Source organism: Amphibalanus amphitrite, unplaced genomic scaffold, assembly GCF_019059575.1.
Source record: "Amphibalanus amphitrite isolate SeventyFive unplaced genomic scaffold, NRLGWU_Aamphi_draft 000353F_arrow, whole genome shotgun sequence".
Classification (NCBI taxonomy): Eukaryota; Metazoa; Arthropoda; class Thecostraca; order Balanomorpha; family Balanidae; genus Amphibalanus; species Amphibalanus amphitrite.
The window spans coordinates 54435-72710 of record NW_024881847.1 but is presented as its reverse complement, the minus strand read 5'-3'; the positions used below and the strand labels follow the sequence as shown (position 1 = coordinate 72710).

The 18276-nt window shown below is 47.4% G+C and overlaps 1 protein-coding gene across 1 annotated transcript in view; it reads right to left on the bottom strand.

The window, feature by feature from the left end:
- LOC122389301 (receptor-type tyrosine-protein phosphatase mu-like) overlaps positions 1-18276 on the bottom strand; it is a 119996-nt gene that overhangs the window by 63236 nt on the left and 38484 nt on the right. Inside the window, exons 15-20 of the mRNA XM_043381184.1 lie at positions 10771-10912; positions 8896-9078; positions 6151-6521; positions 3326-3527; positions 1477-1552; positions 1255-1313 (exon numbers count right to left, since the gene is read on the bottom strand). Coding sequence (XP_043237119.1) covers positions 1255-1313; positions 1477-1552; positions 3326-3527; positions 6151-6521; positions 8896-9078; positions 10771-10912 — 1033 coding nt within the window. The remainder of the gene's footprint in view (positions 1-1254; positions 1314-1476; positions 1553-3325; positions 3528-6150; positions 6522-8895; positions 9079-10770; positions 10913-18276) is intronic.

Here is an 18276-nt window from a genome sequence, read left to right as displayed (position 1 = left end):
AGAGAGCGGAGCACGCGGCAGGATGCGAACCTCTCCCTCCCTCACATACGATCCGAGTCCGGCAGGAGGCGATTTCGCTACCGGGCTGTGTCTACTTTTAACGAGCTGCCAGCGGCCGTTACTAAAGACACCGGGTGCTTTTAAGGTACATGTAAAAAAGGACCTGGGCCACTTTTAGACAACAAGTGTTAGGAAGTGTGTGTACTCGTACGTCTGTGTAGTTTTTGAATGATTGTTCATCATGTCCCTTCATCTGACTCGAACTCTAGAATAGCCATGTTATGATGAATGAGTTTTCAAGTGTCAATACAATACAATACAATCGCGAGATGCAAAAATGCTAACTTAGCCGTAAATGGTGATTTTCGGTTTCGTTTTACTTGGTTTACGACGCCAGTGTTTAAACATGCGAATAAACATGTTTTGTATTCGTTGAGGCACTTTGTTTGGACATTTGCAAGAAGCTACGGATGTTATATACCTTGAAATATTAAGATTAGCCAACGGTATTATTTTAATATGCACGTGTTTTAATACCTATAATATGGTTTATAAAAGTAAAAACGTTGCATTAATAGAATCGTAGAACTATATTTTTAGTAGATTAAGTGTGTTTTCGTAGATATACCATGGGTGTAAAAAAACTCCTTCAACTGCTCAGATATGTACTATTTGTTGAAAAGGTCTTCCACGGTGTTTTTAACCGCGTAAATGGGGTAACTTAAGGATAATAGCATACTTTTAAAAAGAGCTTCAGGGTAATTTAACACCGTTAACGTTATATCATGGTGTAGTAAAACACCCAACCCTCCTAACAGTATTCTATTACCTTCTTCTTGGTGTTCATTTAGAAGCTAATGCGTGTAATTTAAGCGGCAAAGGGACTAAATTATCCTTCCTCAAATGCTCAGATATGTACTGTGCAATTACATCGCTAACGGTGTCAATATTTCTTTGGTTGTGGGGGTGCACTTGGTGAAGGGGGCGACCTTCAATGAGGATAAGGGCGCTTCCAATGAGCATAGGTGGTGCATATCTCTCAAAAGGCGCGCGCACAGGAATTTTGAACGGAGGAGGCACGACTTGCAAACTGGGGCCCCCCATGCCGAATGGCCCCAGGCCCCAGCCGAAAAAGTTTCCCAACGCGATTATATTTCGGTTGATTTGAAACTTAGCTTTTATCGATACACGATAAGTCAATTACCCGTTCAATTTTCAAAGCATTTGATGTTCTAGTTTTGCTTACGCACTTACAAGGGCTTCCTTCCTCGTGATTGTTAACGGTGGCTGCCTTTTGAGCCAGCAGGGACCTTCTGAAAAAAATATGGAAGTTGCTGTATCATGTCTCAAGAATTGGAAAAAAATGCGCATGATAGTTGGCGGATGATAGCAAAACACTGCCAAAAAAGCGTGCACGTTACAAAAGGCCTAATGAAGTTCGATAAACCAAAACAGTCGCTGTCGCTGCTAGTTTACCTGAATGCCAAAGCCCCGATCACGATGAGCAGAATCAGCATGATACCGAACAGACTGCCCAGTATAGTACCGGTCGCTGAAAAGGAACACATAAAACCACGATTAAAAGTGACACAAATAGAACTGTTATAAGAAGGCAAGGAATTGCATGAGAATAGCTTGAAATGAAAGCAAATAACATAAGTCTCAGCTTTCAGAGGCTACATCAAGATTACTTTACTACTCATAGCTTCTACACACACAGAAATATTGAGCGATGTCAAGTTCAATATACTCGTAAATAGTTCAAATAGCTTCAAAGTTCTGCTTCACGTAGTAAAATATCTTTAGTTTAAGTATTTACGTGATAAACAAGCAAGGTATCCGTCGCACAACGCCATAATAAGTAAAGGCATCAAGAATAAGTTTGTTTTTATACGACGTTTATTGGCTAACTAACAAACATCGGCAGTTTTATTACACCACACAAGCATCTTTACGCAAAACAGGATAATGTAACAGCATAACAGATGTTCAAATACCTAACTGATATGTTTTCATGCAAAGCAAGTGTATCCATAAGCGAATGAGTGTTGTGTCACACTGGTAATTGCGGTACACATCCAGAGCACCGTTCGTTTACGTCAACCCGTGTAAATTTAGCGAAATTTTGAGCTAAATGCTGACGGCGGCGGCGCCATTTTCGCAATCTGTCAGTTGTGCGCCGGGGACCGCGGGGGCCGGCGGGGGAGTGTTGTGGTTGCAGTGCGCAGAGAGAGTTTGCCCATTCTTGTGACATCAGTGAGATAAAACAGTGCTGTGGTGTTTATCTAGTTGGATAATAAGCTGAGTAATGAGTGAATAAGTGAATAATAAGTGAAATACTGCATTGTGGTCATCTGATAACTGCAATCAAGACCGAGTCGGAAATCTGAAGCGGAGCGACATTGGAGGAGCTGCTGGAAATTATCCAGCTTTGTCGGAGTGATAAGGTGGGCTTGTAATTTTTCAACTGAACTGCTGTCGTGTTATGAAAATAATGGATGCACTTTCATGCTTTTCTAGGGTTAATTAGGTATAGGTATGCTAATATTTTGCCAGATAGGCAACAGAGAGCCGATGGCTAATTAAATGAACGGTAATTTTGGCACAGTGAAGTAGTGCGTACAGATGACATATTTTTTATTTATCAATTACGGGCAGTTGACGGGAGACGGGCGGTGGCTGCGGCCTGTAGCGGCGCCCATGCGTTGTGAAATATCAGCTTATATACATCATTAGGTATATACGCTAATATAACTTTTATTTCCGTCAGATGTCATGTCGATTCTTAACAATAAACGACAAACAAACAAACGTGTTTGCAGCATGGGGTAGGCATTGAGAATCACAATGTTTCGTTGCATTTAGCTAAGGCTCGCGGCTGGCGACAACGTCCCGCCGTGTGTCGCTTGCGTTACAAATTTTGCGGGCCCAACATTAGCTTTACCAGAAAAAAATCGTTATAATAACCGTCTTATTTGTGTAAATTTACCGCCATGAATTTGTGTACGATTACCACGCGAGTGTTCCTTTTGGTACTTTTTACCAAAAACACATATTTGTGCGTAAATGTAACGTGAGATCCGCGGTAAAGTTACACTGAAAGCGGTTCTCCTACACAATAGTGAAGCACTCCGAAGCTAGCAAAACACACATATAAGTGTTCTTTTACGCAGAAAACAGAGTAATTTTACACCAAAAAAATGTTCCTTTTGGTACTTTCAATTACACCGTTTTTCCGCTCAATATTTCTGTGTGTGTACTACATAGCTACGGGCTACATAGCTTCTAAATAACAGAACTGGAGGCACTTCGTGCAAAATATTACCATTTGGAGCTCGGACGGTGATAGGCTCGTCCACGGCTCTAAAACTGAGTCCCATGTTGTCGGCTGACAGCCTGGATAGCGCCGCCATGCCGATCCGGTAGGTATGGTCGGTCTTCAGAGGTTGGTTGTAATAGGACTTCTCAGAAGTGTTGTAGTACTTTCCATCGCCAATAACGAACGTCCCGTTTGTATCCACGTGCTCCTAAAGAAATCGTGATTACGGAGCGAGCGAAGCGAGCGGAGTCTTACGTAGAATAACGGAAATTTCTGAGTATGAGCGGCCGGCCGGCCGGCCGGCCGTGGTCACGTCACGATTCTACGACGCTTATATCTCAGCAACCACTTGACCGATTTACATGCGGTAATTTTTGTAGGGTAGCTTCATTCCTTCTACCAAGTATTGAACTATTCCCGATGCATGTGGGTGACCCCTTATGCACGTGCCACGTGCAAAACGAAGAGGTGTCAGTTTTGTAATAGTAGCAATATCTCGGAAACTACTTGGCCGATTGCGCTGAAAGTTGACATGTAGGTGGGCACCCACTAGGCACTGCATATCTGTGTGCCAGAGTTGGGGTGCTGCTGCACGTGCGCACGTGCAGGGGTCGATTCCAGATCTCGAGAATGGCTGGACCGATTGCGCTCAAATTTGATACACAATTAGGGACCGGCTAGTAGGGTGCCGTGCAAAAGTCAGTCGGGACCCATTTTGCACGTGCGCACGTGCAGGGTGTCGCTTCCAGATCTCGAGAACGGCTGGGCCGATTGCGCTCAAATTTGGCACATCGCTAGAGACCGGTTAGTAGGGTGCAGTGCATAAGCCAGTTGGAGGTACCCCCTCGCAATTTCGCACGTGCAAGGCCCACCCTCTCGCTCGCTCCGTTAGTCGCCCCAAAAGGCGTTATACTGGTTACAGAGCGAGCGAAGCAAGCGGAGTCTTACGTAGAATAACGGAAATTTCTGAGTATGAGCCGTGGTCACGATTTTGCGACGCTTATATCTCAGCAACCACTTGACCGATTTACATGCGGTAATTTTTGTAGGGTAGCTTCATTCCTTCTACAAGTATTGGACTATTCCCGATGCATGTGGGTGACCCCTTATGCACGTGCCACGTGCAAAACGAAGAGGCGTCAGTTTTGCAATAGTTGCATTATCTCGGTAACTACTTGGCCGATTGCGCCGAAAGTTGGCATGTAGGTAGGCACCCACTAGGCAATGCATATCCATGTGCCAGAGTTGGGGTGCTGCTGCATGTGCGCACGTGCAGAGGTCGTTTCCAGATCTCGAGAACGGCTAGACCGATGGCGCTCAAATTTGGTACACGGTTAGGGACCAGTTAGTAGGGTGCCGTGCAAAAGTCAGATGGGACCCATTTTGCACGTGCGCACTTGCAGGGTGTCGCTTCCAGATCTCGAGAACGGCTGGGCCGATTGTGCTCAAATTTGGCACATCGCTAGAGACCGGTTAGTAGGGTGCCGTGCACAAGTCAGTTGGAGGTATGTACCCCCTCGCGATTTGTCACGTCCGAGGCCCACCCTCTCGCTCGCTCCGTTGGTCGCCCCAAAAGGCGTTATACTGGTCATATGTGGATCAGCATAAAAGACACCGAAGACAAAAAGACACAAAAGACAAAGTTGCAAGCAACATTCATGCAATGCATCTTTTTCAACAATGATTAGGCGAATGAATTGGCGTGATGACCACAGGCCCATACTTAACCCGCGAGTTGCTGGGGGGGGGCGTTAAACGCCCCCACTTTTTTCGCCGGGCCATAGCATAAAAACGGCGCGCCGCAGGCGCGCCAAATTTTGGGTACCTGTAGGGAATTGATTGAAGTTTATTGTGACAAAGTGTCAAAAAAATCGGTCAGAAAATTTTTGAGATATCGAGGTTTTAGTGACGTCATGATTTCTGAGTTTTCGACCAAAAACGGCATATGTTCAAAAAAATCATATAAAATCACAGAATAGACATACAGACATGCCGTAAACGCCATTAGACTGCCAATACCATGAGCAATCACATGGCTATCTTCGATTGTTGATTATCGTTCCGCATTTTCCAAAATCTTGAACTGAATCTTGGCAATTTCTCGTGACCACTTCACGACCATGATACATGTATTTCTTAAATTGAACTTTTTTAGCCAAACACGTACACATATGGTAAAATGAATGTCACCATCGTGTTCTACGCCCCAAATTACCCATAAAACATGTGTCACAGGCTGCGAATATCAGTTTTGATTTTCGGGGATATGTGCCTGCCCGATTGACCTGACCTTGACCCTGACCTATGCTTGACTGACCCCTACATGGAGCTGACACTCTTGTAGGCCTTATATGATGGATTGTGCACCGTTTTGACAGAGTTTATGACGAGAGGCGCCCATTGCGAAGTCTTGAAGTCCATGCTACTGAAAGCCCGATTTCAGGTGTTTGACCTGACCTTGACCTGACCTGTGACCTCAAAATTCAACTTTAAAGTACTCATCTGAAGCGTCTCGTCACGTTCTTTCGTTTGCCGCCTCGTGCGTTTCGCTGCGCCTATTGGTTCTCGAGTTATCGGCTGGGGGCGTTTAACGCCCCCCCCCAGCAAACGGTGGGTGGCGAAATACCCCAGCAACTGCCGGGTTAACCTGCAGACAGTGTGCACGTCAAACGGTAAATTTTTTCTGCCATCAAGATAGTTGCTTTCTACTAGTATAATGCCGATATGCTATTTCATCCTAATCAACCAAGACATTTACGGGTACGAGTGGGTATCTCGTACTGTAACAGTCTATCAGTCGTCCGCTGTCCGTTCCCATTTCCGGCACCTACCGGATCAGCCACAGCGGCCACGTAGAAGCTGATGCCCCTGCGACTGGCCTCCTCGGCGTTGGGCAGGTCGTCGGCAGGGTACGCCTCCACCGCTGCGCCGTCCAGATCCAGGTTTTCCGAGACGATGACGTAGTAGCGCGAGACGGGCGGCCCGCCGGCGCCGGCGGCCGACGGCAGCCGCAGCTGCACCGTGCTGTCCGTCACCAGGTCGTGCTGCACCTCGGGCGAGGCCGGCAGCTGCGGCGGCGGCACGCGCGTCTCCAACCAGGCGGCGGTGCTGTTGCCCTGTCCGACGGCCGTGCTGGCGGCCACCCGGACCAGGTAGCGGTGACCCGCCTCCAGGCCCTCCACCAGCAGGCTGTGGTGGCGTGCTGCCGGGTCGCAGGCGGCTTAGAGGTTTACCACGAGAATCTGGATTGTACGTGATGAGTACATGAGACACGTTTGCACTACGTAGGGTGACCTGAGCTGATGAATTTGTGGCCTCATTCCATGTTCCTGCAGATGTTCGCGTGTTGAAAGTAAAAGGTATCTACGCATCAGCTGTACAGTCTGTCTAAAACGTACCGCGCAAAGTGATGGTGGATCCATCAAGCCTGCCCGAGGAAGGGCCTCCTATAATTTGAAAGTCACCGAACCAATTGACCTGGGGAATGGACGAGGATGCGAATTGCTTCGGTGATTCAAATTTAGCAGGCCCTTCCTCGGTCAGGCTTGATGGATCCACCGTTACTTTGCGCGGTACTTTTAAGACAGACTGTACAGTCTGTCTTAAAAGTACCGCGCAAAGTGGCGGTGGATCCATCAAGCCTGACCGAGAAAGGGTCTGTTTTAACCCGCGCCCGGCTGGGGGGTCCTGGATTTCCACGCCCTGCTGGGGGGGGTGTTTGAACACCCCCCCCCCTTGTAACTCGGCTCCTGGGCCACGTAGCGATACGCAGAAGGCGGCGTTCGAAAGAGCGTCAAAAATAATGACGAAATCACCTTGGTCAATTTTTTGGTCAGGTCAAAGGTCAGGTCACCAGAGGTCATTGAAGGCAAAATTTCGCCGATTTCCAGGTCGCATGTCAAAAATTTCCAAGAAGCCAACGCATAACTCGGGAACCAATAGAGCTAGAGCGCCACGGAAAAGCGCATTCGATAGCCCTATTAACGCCCTTTCTGAGTAATTCTCTCAGATTTGACCTAACGTCAACGGTTTTGCCTGCAGGGGGCAAAAACTGCAAAAATAGCCGATTTTTTTTTCGGAAACAGTTTTTCTGCAATAACTTTTGACCCAAGCCTTGTACGAGCTTACTTTTACCGGCATCGTGTTCCTCTCGTCAAGACGCATCGAATGAACTATAACTTGACCTTGAAAGGTCAACTTGAAAATTTGACCTCAGGTCAAGGTCATGACCTGACCGGAAAGGGTCATGTTGCATATCAGTCGATCCGTATCGTCGAGCTGAACACATCTAAGGCGTTTTCATCGCTCTAGCATGCCTCTATCAAAAGTTATTTGCGAAAAACTGTTAGATACCATTCGTGACCTAAGATGACCTCAGGGCATAAACAAGGGTCACGGACACCATTTTCATGTTCTGTGTGTCTAAACCACTTGTAATTCGGTGTTTGGGAGTGTTTATAATGTCTTTCGTCCAAAAGAGGCGCATTTCAATTTTCTCCCGTTGACTTATAATGGGGAGGTCGCAAAATTGACCTGACCTTAGGTCATCGATATCAAAATTCTGAGATAAACATTTTGTACATGCTATTGCTCTTAGCAATCGCTGAAAGTTTCAACGCGATCGGTCACTCGGTGTAGCTATGACAGACATTGAAACTTTTTATGAGGTGAGGTCACTTCAAGTGACCTGGTGACCTGACCTGGAATGACCTTGGTCTGAAATTTTCACAACATGTGTAGAATTGATGTATGATAAGGTGTACCAAAAACGGCGGCGCGGAGCGCCGCCGTTTTTTAGATATTCGCGAAAAACCACAAGGGGGTGTTCAAACACCCCCCCCCCCCCAGCAGGACGCGGGTTAATTTGAAAGTCACCGACCAATTGACCTAAGGAATGGACGAGGATGTCAATTGCTTCGGTGACCCAAATTTAGCACGCCCTTCCTCAGTCAGGCTCGATGGATCCACCGTCACTTTGCGCGGTACTTTTAAGACAGACTGTACATAGTGCTTTCAGATTTTACTTGCACTACCTGGTCCTGGAGATCCTCTTTTCTCCGTCCGCTTGCGCTCGCAAAGACATCGTTGGTGGTCACGGGTCAATGTATTGGACTGGTGCCCCTCCACTCATGTCTTTGGGCGAGGGTAACCGCCGTACACACGACTCACGAGACCAATACAAAGCCAAGGGAAACACTCACATGGAGAAATGGGACATGTAACGCGGCGGTGGCGGGGTGGCGGCGGTAAAACACTCGCGTGCGCTCGTCGACGCGAGCTGCCGCACACTGACGCGCGCCGCACCCGGCTGCGTAGATGGCGCTGGATAGTGCTCGCTCACAGCCAGAGAAAGGTCGTTGGCCCGACCGCCGCTGTTGCGGCTAGTCGAGCCAAACGTGCATTTCTCCGTCCGCTTGCGCTCGCAAAGACATCGTTGGTGGTCACGGGTCAATGTATTGGACTGGTGCCCCTCCACTCATGTCTTTGGGCGAGGGTAACCGCCCATACTTGCACTACCTGGTCCTGGAGATCCTCTTTTGTGCTCTGCGTTACAATTGCGGCCGGTACCTACTCACCTTGTTCGTCGTCGCGGCCGATCTTGATCTCGTGGCTCTGGAGGGGAGTGCCGTCCTCTGACTCCGAGACGTTCACCTGATAGCGCAGGATGCGTCCGTTCCTCTGGACGGGCGTAGTCCAGCGAACGTGGAGCTCGGTCAGCTGCAGACGCTGCTGTCTCACGTCGCCCGGCGGCCCGGGCCCTGGCGGTCACGGCAGAGACGCACAGTAGCACACCGGTCGGACACCAGGTCACCAACGTAGCACAGGCGGCTGCCTACACACCGGAAGGAGCAGAGTCACACAACATCGCAGAAACTCAACCAGCCCTATCATAATACAGTCCTATTAGCTATTACTCCTTAACAGATGATGCGCTCTATCAACTGCTATTACCTTTTCAGTTATCAGCCCACTGTGAGTTACAAATATAAAGACAAATATAAACCTGTTTACCAGCAATACGTCCAGCATGTGCATTGTGCAACGCATCTATCCCGATTATAAACTCACTTGTACATACCACGTATGGCTTTCATTTCTTGCTATATGTACAATACAAAGGTCTGTTTTTACCGATATAAGTCTAATTTTACCGATATTTTTCAGTGCATCAGTGCATTGGTGCATGCTGCACGAATCGGAGATGCAATGCATTCAATATTATTACGGAGCGAGCGAAGCGAGCGGAGTCTTTCCTTAGATTAACGGAAATTTCTGAGTATGAGCGGCCGGCCGGCCGGCCGGCCGGCCGGCCGTGGTTACGGTTTTGCGACGCTTATATCTCAGCAACCACTTGACCGATTTACACGCGGTAATTTTTGTAGGGTAGCTTCATTCCTTCTACCAAGTATTGGACTATTCCCGATGCATGTAGGTGACCCCTTATGCACGTGCCACGTGCAAAACGAAGAGGTATCACTTTTGTAATTGTTGCAATATCTCGGTAACTACTTGGCCGATTGCGCTGAAAGTTGGCATGTAGGTAGGCACCCACTAGGCAATGCATATCCATGTGCTAGAGTTGGGGTGCTGCTGCACGTGCGCACGTGCAGGGGTCGATTCCAGATCTCGAGAACGGCTGGACCGATTGCGCTCAAATTTGGTACACGGTTACGGAGCAGTTAGTAGGGTGCCGTGCACAAGTCAGTTGGGACCCATTTTGCACGTGCGCACGTGCAGGGTGCCGCTTCCAGATCACGAGAACGGCTGGGCCGATTGTGCTCAAGTTCGGCACATCGCTAGAGACCGGTTAGTAGGGTGCCGTGCACAAGTCAGTTGGAGGTACCCCCTCGCAATTTCGCACGTGCAAGGCCCACCCTCTCGCTCGCTCCGTTAGTCGCCCCATAAGGCGCTATACTGGTTATTATAGATCGTTTTTTTTAAGTTCGACCCTCACTGTAAACATCTTTTTGGAAACAGCACGAGAATTGCTAGCTGAATTACTGAGAAAACTGGTTAGCGCACTTTGTATTGGAGATATGAACTAATATTTTCAAAATAAGTTTCTAACACCGATGATACACTGTTACGTTAAGCGCCGTGCGATTCATTAATTAGTTTAGTTACACTTCCTGACAAGACCTCGATCCTTGTGAGGTTGCAAATACCGAGCTGCAAGTGGGGGGAAAAAGGAGCCAGGTAGAAATAATTTTGATACAATTGATCGTCTGCGAAATCATTGTGCGCCAATTAGTTTTCTCAGTAATTCAGCTAGCAATTCTCGTGCTGTGTTCAAAGAGACGTTTACAGTGAGGGTCGAACTTAGAAAAAACGAACTTTAGTGACATGGAAGAGATAACGCATTTTGATAAATATATTATGCCATTTTTTTAACAAAGCTTTTGAATCCACCCTGTATCGTCACAAATGCCATGGATATTGGATATACATACCGATGCTCAAACGAGACTTGGGAGCTGTTATGTGATGGGAAATGTGGCACAGGAACGTGTCTCTTTCACTTCCTTCTTGTGTTCTTCCAATCACAGACGACGGAGAACCTTCCCTTCTTACGTCAGCGCAGAATGCAGAAACCTTGAATAAACATTCAGATGTGTCACTGTAAGTGCCGCAGTACCTGTGAAATTAACTTCGCACATAAGGGAGGGGAGCAGATGGATCCCTAGTTTGTTTTTGTCAATAACTCGCGAAATAAGCGGCCGATTGTAACAAAATTTTCAGTGACCTTGATTTTATTAATTCAACACATACCTACCCTGAAAATGGCATGATCTTCAACCAAATACCCTTTGACCTGTAGCCTGTTTCCTAAGACCATGCCAGGCCGGAATCGTGATTCGGCGTATGTCGGCGCACATTGTTCGTGCGTTTCCAGACCACGGTTCGTCGGAAAGTCATTTCATCCACAAAAAAAAACGAAATGTACCATTCGAAAGCTGACGGTGAGCTGATTCCAAAAATGTGTTTTTTACCGAAATCGTTCGATGGCCTTTTTCAAAAATTGCGTTTTTGTTAAAGCGTGCTAGTTTTTTATTTAACGAGCTGTGTAGGACATTCTTGAAATCATAGGCATGTTTTTTTTTCGTTTTCCAGTGAAAGCTGAATGCCAAAAGAACAATATGTCGCGAAAAAATATTCTCAAATATTAATATGCGTCTCTCACAGCCGGCAACAAGGCGCAATTACACAATTCAGTGTCATAATGGATCAAAGTAAGCCACACAAAAGCGTGAAATGACCCTTATCGACGCGCAGACCCGGCGCTATGCCCGTCTGACCGGCCACGGAAGAGACGTTCGGCTGTCGCCTTGCGAAACGGACGCCATATTTGTTAGTTTAACGATTCAAGTCGGTACTTCAGTTGTTCAGGATACCTGAGAGGAAGATTCATTGCTCTGTCACTTTCACATCATGTATGAATTTGCATTTGTTTATGTCTAATTTGCTCAACTCAGCTAGGCATCAGGAAAGCTGACCACGCTAAGCTGTCATAGGTTGTACCGGCCTCAGCTGGCCTGGAGTGGGGGTAGCGCCCGGTGGGGCAGGGTAACCTTTGACCGGTCGCAAATTCCCAATAGTGCTACATGCTACGCACAGCCCAGGCGGGTGACGTCACGGTGTCGTCACTCGCGTCCGGGGCATGCGCATTGCGCATGGGCGCCCGCTCGGCTCTGGAGGCCTGAGACCGGATTCAGTCAGATTTTTGAAAAAGGAGTAATAAATCTGATCCGGTCCTACTGATGTGTTGCCACACCGCGAGATGGCATGTGTAAGTTCGTGGTTCGTAAATGGTGTGCCAGTTCGCGGTTGATTGAGTGAAAGCACAGCATATTCAGCGCTGAATTGATAGCGATTAGTTCAGCTCTTAAATATATTGCAAGCAAACATTTTTAGAAAGCAGTGATATGCACAGACTCGGCTTCCTCTGTTAGGACTTTGACAACAAGAAAAACGGAAACACATCCTTTGGTATACAAAATAAAAAAGCAGCTGATTGCTCTACAGAAAGAAAATAAAGAAGTAAGAATCCTCTGGATCCCTGCACATATGGGGATCTAAGGTAACGAACGGGCAGATAACCTTGCCAAAACTGGACTTCTCTTCTCGTCTCGAAATCATCTTTCTCTTCCAGTTATTGATTTCATCAACCATATTTACGTCTCCTTTATGCAACTTCGACAAAGAGACTGGGACACAATCAAACATCCACATCTCTATCCGATTAAACCATCAATTTCCCATTTCTCTTCTTCAAATCAACCTACAAGACAACAAGAAACCGTGCTGGCCAGACTGAGGCTATAGGACGCACGTATCTTACACACTCGCACATATACGACCATGTACCACCTCCAATATGTCACTATTGCCCTACACATCCAAGATACACAATACAACACTTCATACTCCACTGCCCACGCCTACAGCACCACAGAAGACACATTATAAGACACATTACCACACATGGCCTCAGTCTGGCTTTGTCAACTATTCTTGGCGACGATCATCCAGAGCTTCATGATTTGCTTTTTATCTTTCTTCAGGAGGCACGTCTTATTAACAGCATATAAAAACCACCTCACTGAGACAAAAGGAACCCCGAACACGGGCATGAGTGGGCGCCGTGGGGGCGATAGTAACGCGGCGCCCAGTTCCTTGTGCAATCTAAATCCCGGTCGTTTATTTACATTTTCCTTTTGATTGCATCGTGTGCTCGCGCTCTAGCCATTGATGTTTCTTGCATTGTGTAACTGGCATGTGTAACTGGCGGCCCCCTATTGCGCTCTCCGACCCGCTAAGGCGGAGTCGTTGAGAGCCAACGCCGACTGGCGGCCAAGGTGTTAGTACGCCTGTGGTCGCCGGGCGCCCCTCCCCAGCACGGGGCCGTCATTATCCCTTCCCTTTTCCCTCCTACACATTAGATTAAACAACTGTAGGGGTTTTTCCCCGCGCTCTTTGGCTTCAGCGCGGGGTTTTCCCCTTTGCAATAGGCGTCAGGTTTTTTGTTATTTAGGACTTTTTCCCTGACCAATACACCCCACACCAGTACACTGACACCTTGCACAGGTGTATGAATATGTGATGTGAATAAATGTTACCGTTTCTTCATCTGTGTTTTTTATTCCGGCTTTTTCGGCACTTCGGCAAAAGTAAGTTTCCCCATTAGATTTGCTCACACACGCTAAGGATAGGCTCCCACGTTGCTATTGCTTCCGGGTTCACATAAACCGGCTTAGCGTAAAACTTTGTTCCTGGCCAAAATTGCCAGATGTAATGACCCCCGGCTCCAGACTGGCTTTAGGCTGGCGGAGCAAAAAAAAAAGTAGGCGGCTCAGAGAGATCTGCACGGCCGATGGGGGGGGGGGGGGCGAGATGTGCACGGCCCAGCCCATGGGAGGGCTCGAAGTCCGCTGCACTGATGCTCTTATTAGATTTATCCACGAGATAGATGTTTGACAAAGCAAATGACCTAACAAGTGACACCCAATATCGAGATGCTACGTTATTGCAACGTAGGCAACCGAGATGCACTCGCATCAATTGCGAGTTTGACAGCAGTAGCTGATCCGTTTAAGTGTTCGGCGGGCGTATATTCGAATCCAGTGTGAGTAGAGCATGGGTCCCGAAAAAAATTCTTCAGAAACTAGAGAAATTCTCGCGGGGCAGGACGTCTGTCAAACTAGCAGCGAGTCCAGCAGCGAGAAACGGGCCATCCCGATTTAGCTGAAAATTTGCTCACAGAGCCTTCTCATCACGCTGATTCCGAAAATCATGGTCTCTAGGGCGGGAATCTTTACCGTTCTCGAGATAGAACCCTCTAAAGTTTTCGACACCCATGACCGGGCCGCGAGTTACCTAAGTGTGGAACTGCATTTACTCACCCGTCGATTCTAGGGCTCTGATTGGTGACTTCGGGGGCTGACGCTTATAGCATGACGTCACTCACGTACTCGGATGGACCAACGGCGCAGCGCAGGCGCGCCGAGCCAATCCAGAGGCTCTCAAACTCAATTGTACAGATTCTGTGCATTGAATCGCGAAACTTCGGCGAGTTCGCCTGAGTTTGGAAGCCCCTGCCGGAGAACTGGAGAACGGCGGTTTATTCGCTGGACAGTCGACAGCTCAGATGGCGATTGACGGTGCCGAAAGATGATAGGGAGAAAGGAGTTCAGCAGTGAATTATAAGCCTGTGCTTGTGCATAGCTGAGTAATTAATTGTTAAATGCTTAGGCTTGGAAGAAATGCAGCGTAGTTTAGCCGAACCACTGGGCATTCTTTGGGTATTCTGCCGAGTTATGTAAGGCGGAAGGGTCGCAAGTCGTTTGTTTCCATGAATGCACTAATGAAAATGTAAAGCGTAATGTTTTAAGTTGTAATTGTTTATTCAGTGTGGTTGGGCATCTGCTCAATCTATTTCTTCTCTGCATCGTGCATTCGCCACTAATTCATTTTAAGAGGCACTGTGCTGCGCCGCCTGTTTATTAGTCCGAAACACCAGTGAATTCATTTGCTGTAACTCGTAGGGAGGATACCCATGTTTGAAAATTATGTTCGGGAGTGATGCGATGTGGAAAAGGTTTGCTGAATAGAGGGCTGTCGAGAAGGTGCAGATTTTCTCATTTGCTAACCGATACAACGCAAAAATGCGCAAATGTTGCTCTTTTCAGGGCTTAAGTCTAATAAAAGATTAGGGACTTCGTGAATCATGCCTATTGACCGCGACCCAGTTATTTGCCACTGGGTAGGTACTAGGTAGGTACTCATTTGTGAACAGAACGTTCCACCACCACTCGCCAGAAATTCAATGAGCAGACAGCAGTTGCTTATCCTTAACCCTATTCCTGGCGGGGGGGGGCCTCAGGAGCCCCCCCCCTGAGGTTTTTTGGTTATTTCTCCCAAACGCGTTGAGCTAGGAAGCTCAAATTTTCTGACTTTTCCTAAAAGGCTTCTACGCAACATGTCTGAAAATTTTGAGTTGATCTGACCTCAGGTCAGGTCACCAGAGGCGGTTTGGTGACCCTACCTCAGAAAAGTTTGCAATCACGCCAGAGCTAGAGTTTTTGACCGATCAATTTCTTCTCTTCAGGCTTTAGTTAGGGTACCAGTATGTGCAATTTGTATATCTCGGAATTTTGATATCGGTGACCTAAGGTCAGGTCAGTTTCGCGACCTCCCCATTATAAGTCAATGGGGGAAAAATCAACTCCCTGTTTTTACCACTAAAACGGGTCGGAATGGCCCCATATACCATACATGACTTCATATACGATCAACCTTCACTACCTTGAGGTCTGTTTTGCTGTTGGGCAGCTGTGAGGTCATGTGACGTCATCAAAGGTCACCAAAGGTTTTTGGCCAATAACTCCGTACAGGAACAAGATACAGACGCGTGGATGGTCTCATTGTGTTCAGCTCGTCAAGACGCATCGAATGATATACATGATGACCTCGAGGTCACGTGACCTGAGGTCAACCTTTGACCTTGACCTTTCGAGGTCAACATATATATCATTCGATGCGGATTGACGAGAGGATCACGATGATGCCCTTAGTTTGTTCCTATCTTGACTAATTCGAAAGTTATTCGAGAAAAACTCTCTCCATATCTAGCGCCGCCATTTTGACTTTTTCGACCCCTGTGACGTCATCTTTGACCTGACCTGAAAATGACCTTAGTAAAAATTGTAGACCTTGTCCATGCGTATCCGATGCCGTTAACCGCTTGTCGCTATCTTGCTTCGTTCTCGAGATCTCAGGGGGGGGGCCGAATCGGCCCCCCCCCCCCGCCAGTTTCTTGTCCCGGCGGAGCCCGCCAGGAATAGGGTTAAACGTTTGAGTGCACCTAACAACCTTTAAAAATGACGTCCTCCCTTTCAATGGTTTGCGCGAAGACACACAGCCATAATCAACCAAGCAATAGCAGAATCCATTGAGCAGCGTGTCAGATGTGCCCCCCCCCCCCATTCTCAATCCACATAGCATAGCATACACTAAATATAGGTACAAGCACCTAAACATTAGGTATTTGAAGGACTTGATAGCTGATACACATGAATGATGATTAGAAATACAAGGCGCTAAAATTAAACGCGATTAACTAGCTGCAGCAGAAGTTTGGCGTCCGATGCCACTTCGCCAAGTTAAGACCATGCCAATCTCGGCCAGTCTGCCGCCGCGCCGGCACTGGCCGTGGTGTGACGTCATCCGGCCGGCACGTCGACGTACAGTTCCACGCTTAGGTAACTCGCGACCGGGCCGCGAGTTACCTAAGTGTGGAACTGCATTTACTCACCCGTCGATTCTAGGGCTCTGATTGGTGACTTCGGGGGCTGACGCTTATAGCATGACGTCACTCACGTACTCGGATGGACCAACGGCGCAGCGCAGGCGCGCCGAGCCAATCCAGAGGCTCTCAAACTCAATTGTACAGATTCTGTGCATTGAATCGCGAAACTTCGGCGAGTTCGCCTGAGTTTGGAAGCCCCTGCCGGAGAACTGGAGAACGGCGGTTTATTCGCTGGACAGTCGACAGCTCAGATGGCGATTGACGGTGCCGAAAGATGATAGGGAGAAAGGAGTTCAGCAGTGAATTATAAGCCTGTGCTTGTGCATAGCTGAGTAATTAATTGTTAAATGCTTAGGCTTGGAAGAAATGCAGCGTAGTTTAGCCGAACCACTGGGCATTCTTTGGGTATTCTGCCGAGTTATGTAAGGCGGAAGGGTCGCAAGTCGTTTGTTTCCATGAATGCACTAATGAAAATGTAAAGCGTAATGTTTTAAGTTGTAATTGTTTATTCAGTGTGGTTGGGCATCTGCTCAATCTATTTCTTCTCTGCATCGTGCATTCGCCACTAATTCATTTTAAGAGGCACTGTGCTGCGCCGCCTGTTTATTAGTCCGAAACACCAGTGAATTCATTTGCTGTAACTCGTAGGGAGGATACCCATGTTTGAAAATTATGTTCGGGAGTGATGCGATGTGGAAAAGGTTTGCTGAATAGAGGGCTGTCGAGAAGGTGCAGATTTTCTCATTTGCTAACCGATACAACGCAAAAATGCGCAAATGTTGCTCTTTTCAGGGCTTAAGTCTAATAAAAGATTAGGGACTTCGTGAATCATGCCTATTGACCGCGACCCAGTTATTTGCCACTGGGTAGGTACTAGGTAGGTACTCATTTGTGAACAGAACGTTCCACCACCACTCGCCAGAAATTCAATGAGCAGACAGCAGTTGCTTATCCTTAACCCTATTCCTGGCGGGGGGGGGGCCTCAGGAGCCCCCCCCCCCTGAGGTTTTTTGGTTATTTCTCCCAAACGCGTTGAGCTAGGAAGCTCAAATTTTCTGACTTTTCCTAAAAGGCTTCTACGCAACATGTCTGAAAATTTTGAGTTGATCTGACCTCAGGTCAGGTCACCAGAGGCGGTTTGGTGACCCTACCTCAGAAAAGTTTGCAATCACGCCAGAGCTAGAGTTTTTGACCGATCAATTTCTTCTCTTCAGGCTTTAGTTAGGGTACCAGTATGTGCAATTTGTATATCTCGGAATTTTGATATCGGTGACCTAAGGTCAGGTCAGTTTCGCGACCTCCCCATTATAAGTCAATGGGGGAAAAATCAACTCCCTGTTTTTACCACTAAAACGGGTCGGAATGGCCCCATATACCATACATGACTTCATATACGATCAACCTTCACTACCTTGAGGTCTGTTTTGCTGTTGGGCAGCTGTGAGGTCATGTGACGTCATCAAAGGTCACCAAAGGTTTTTGGCCAATAACTCCGTACAGGAACAAGATACAGACGCGTGGATGGTCTCATTGTGTTCAGCTCGTCAAGACGCATCGAATGATATACATGATGACCTCGAGGTCACGTGACCTGAGGTCAACCTTTGACCTTGACCTTTCGAGGTCAACATATATATCATTCGATGCGGAT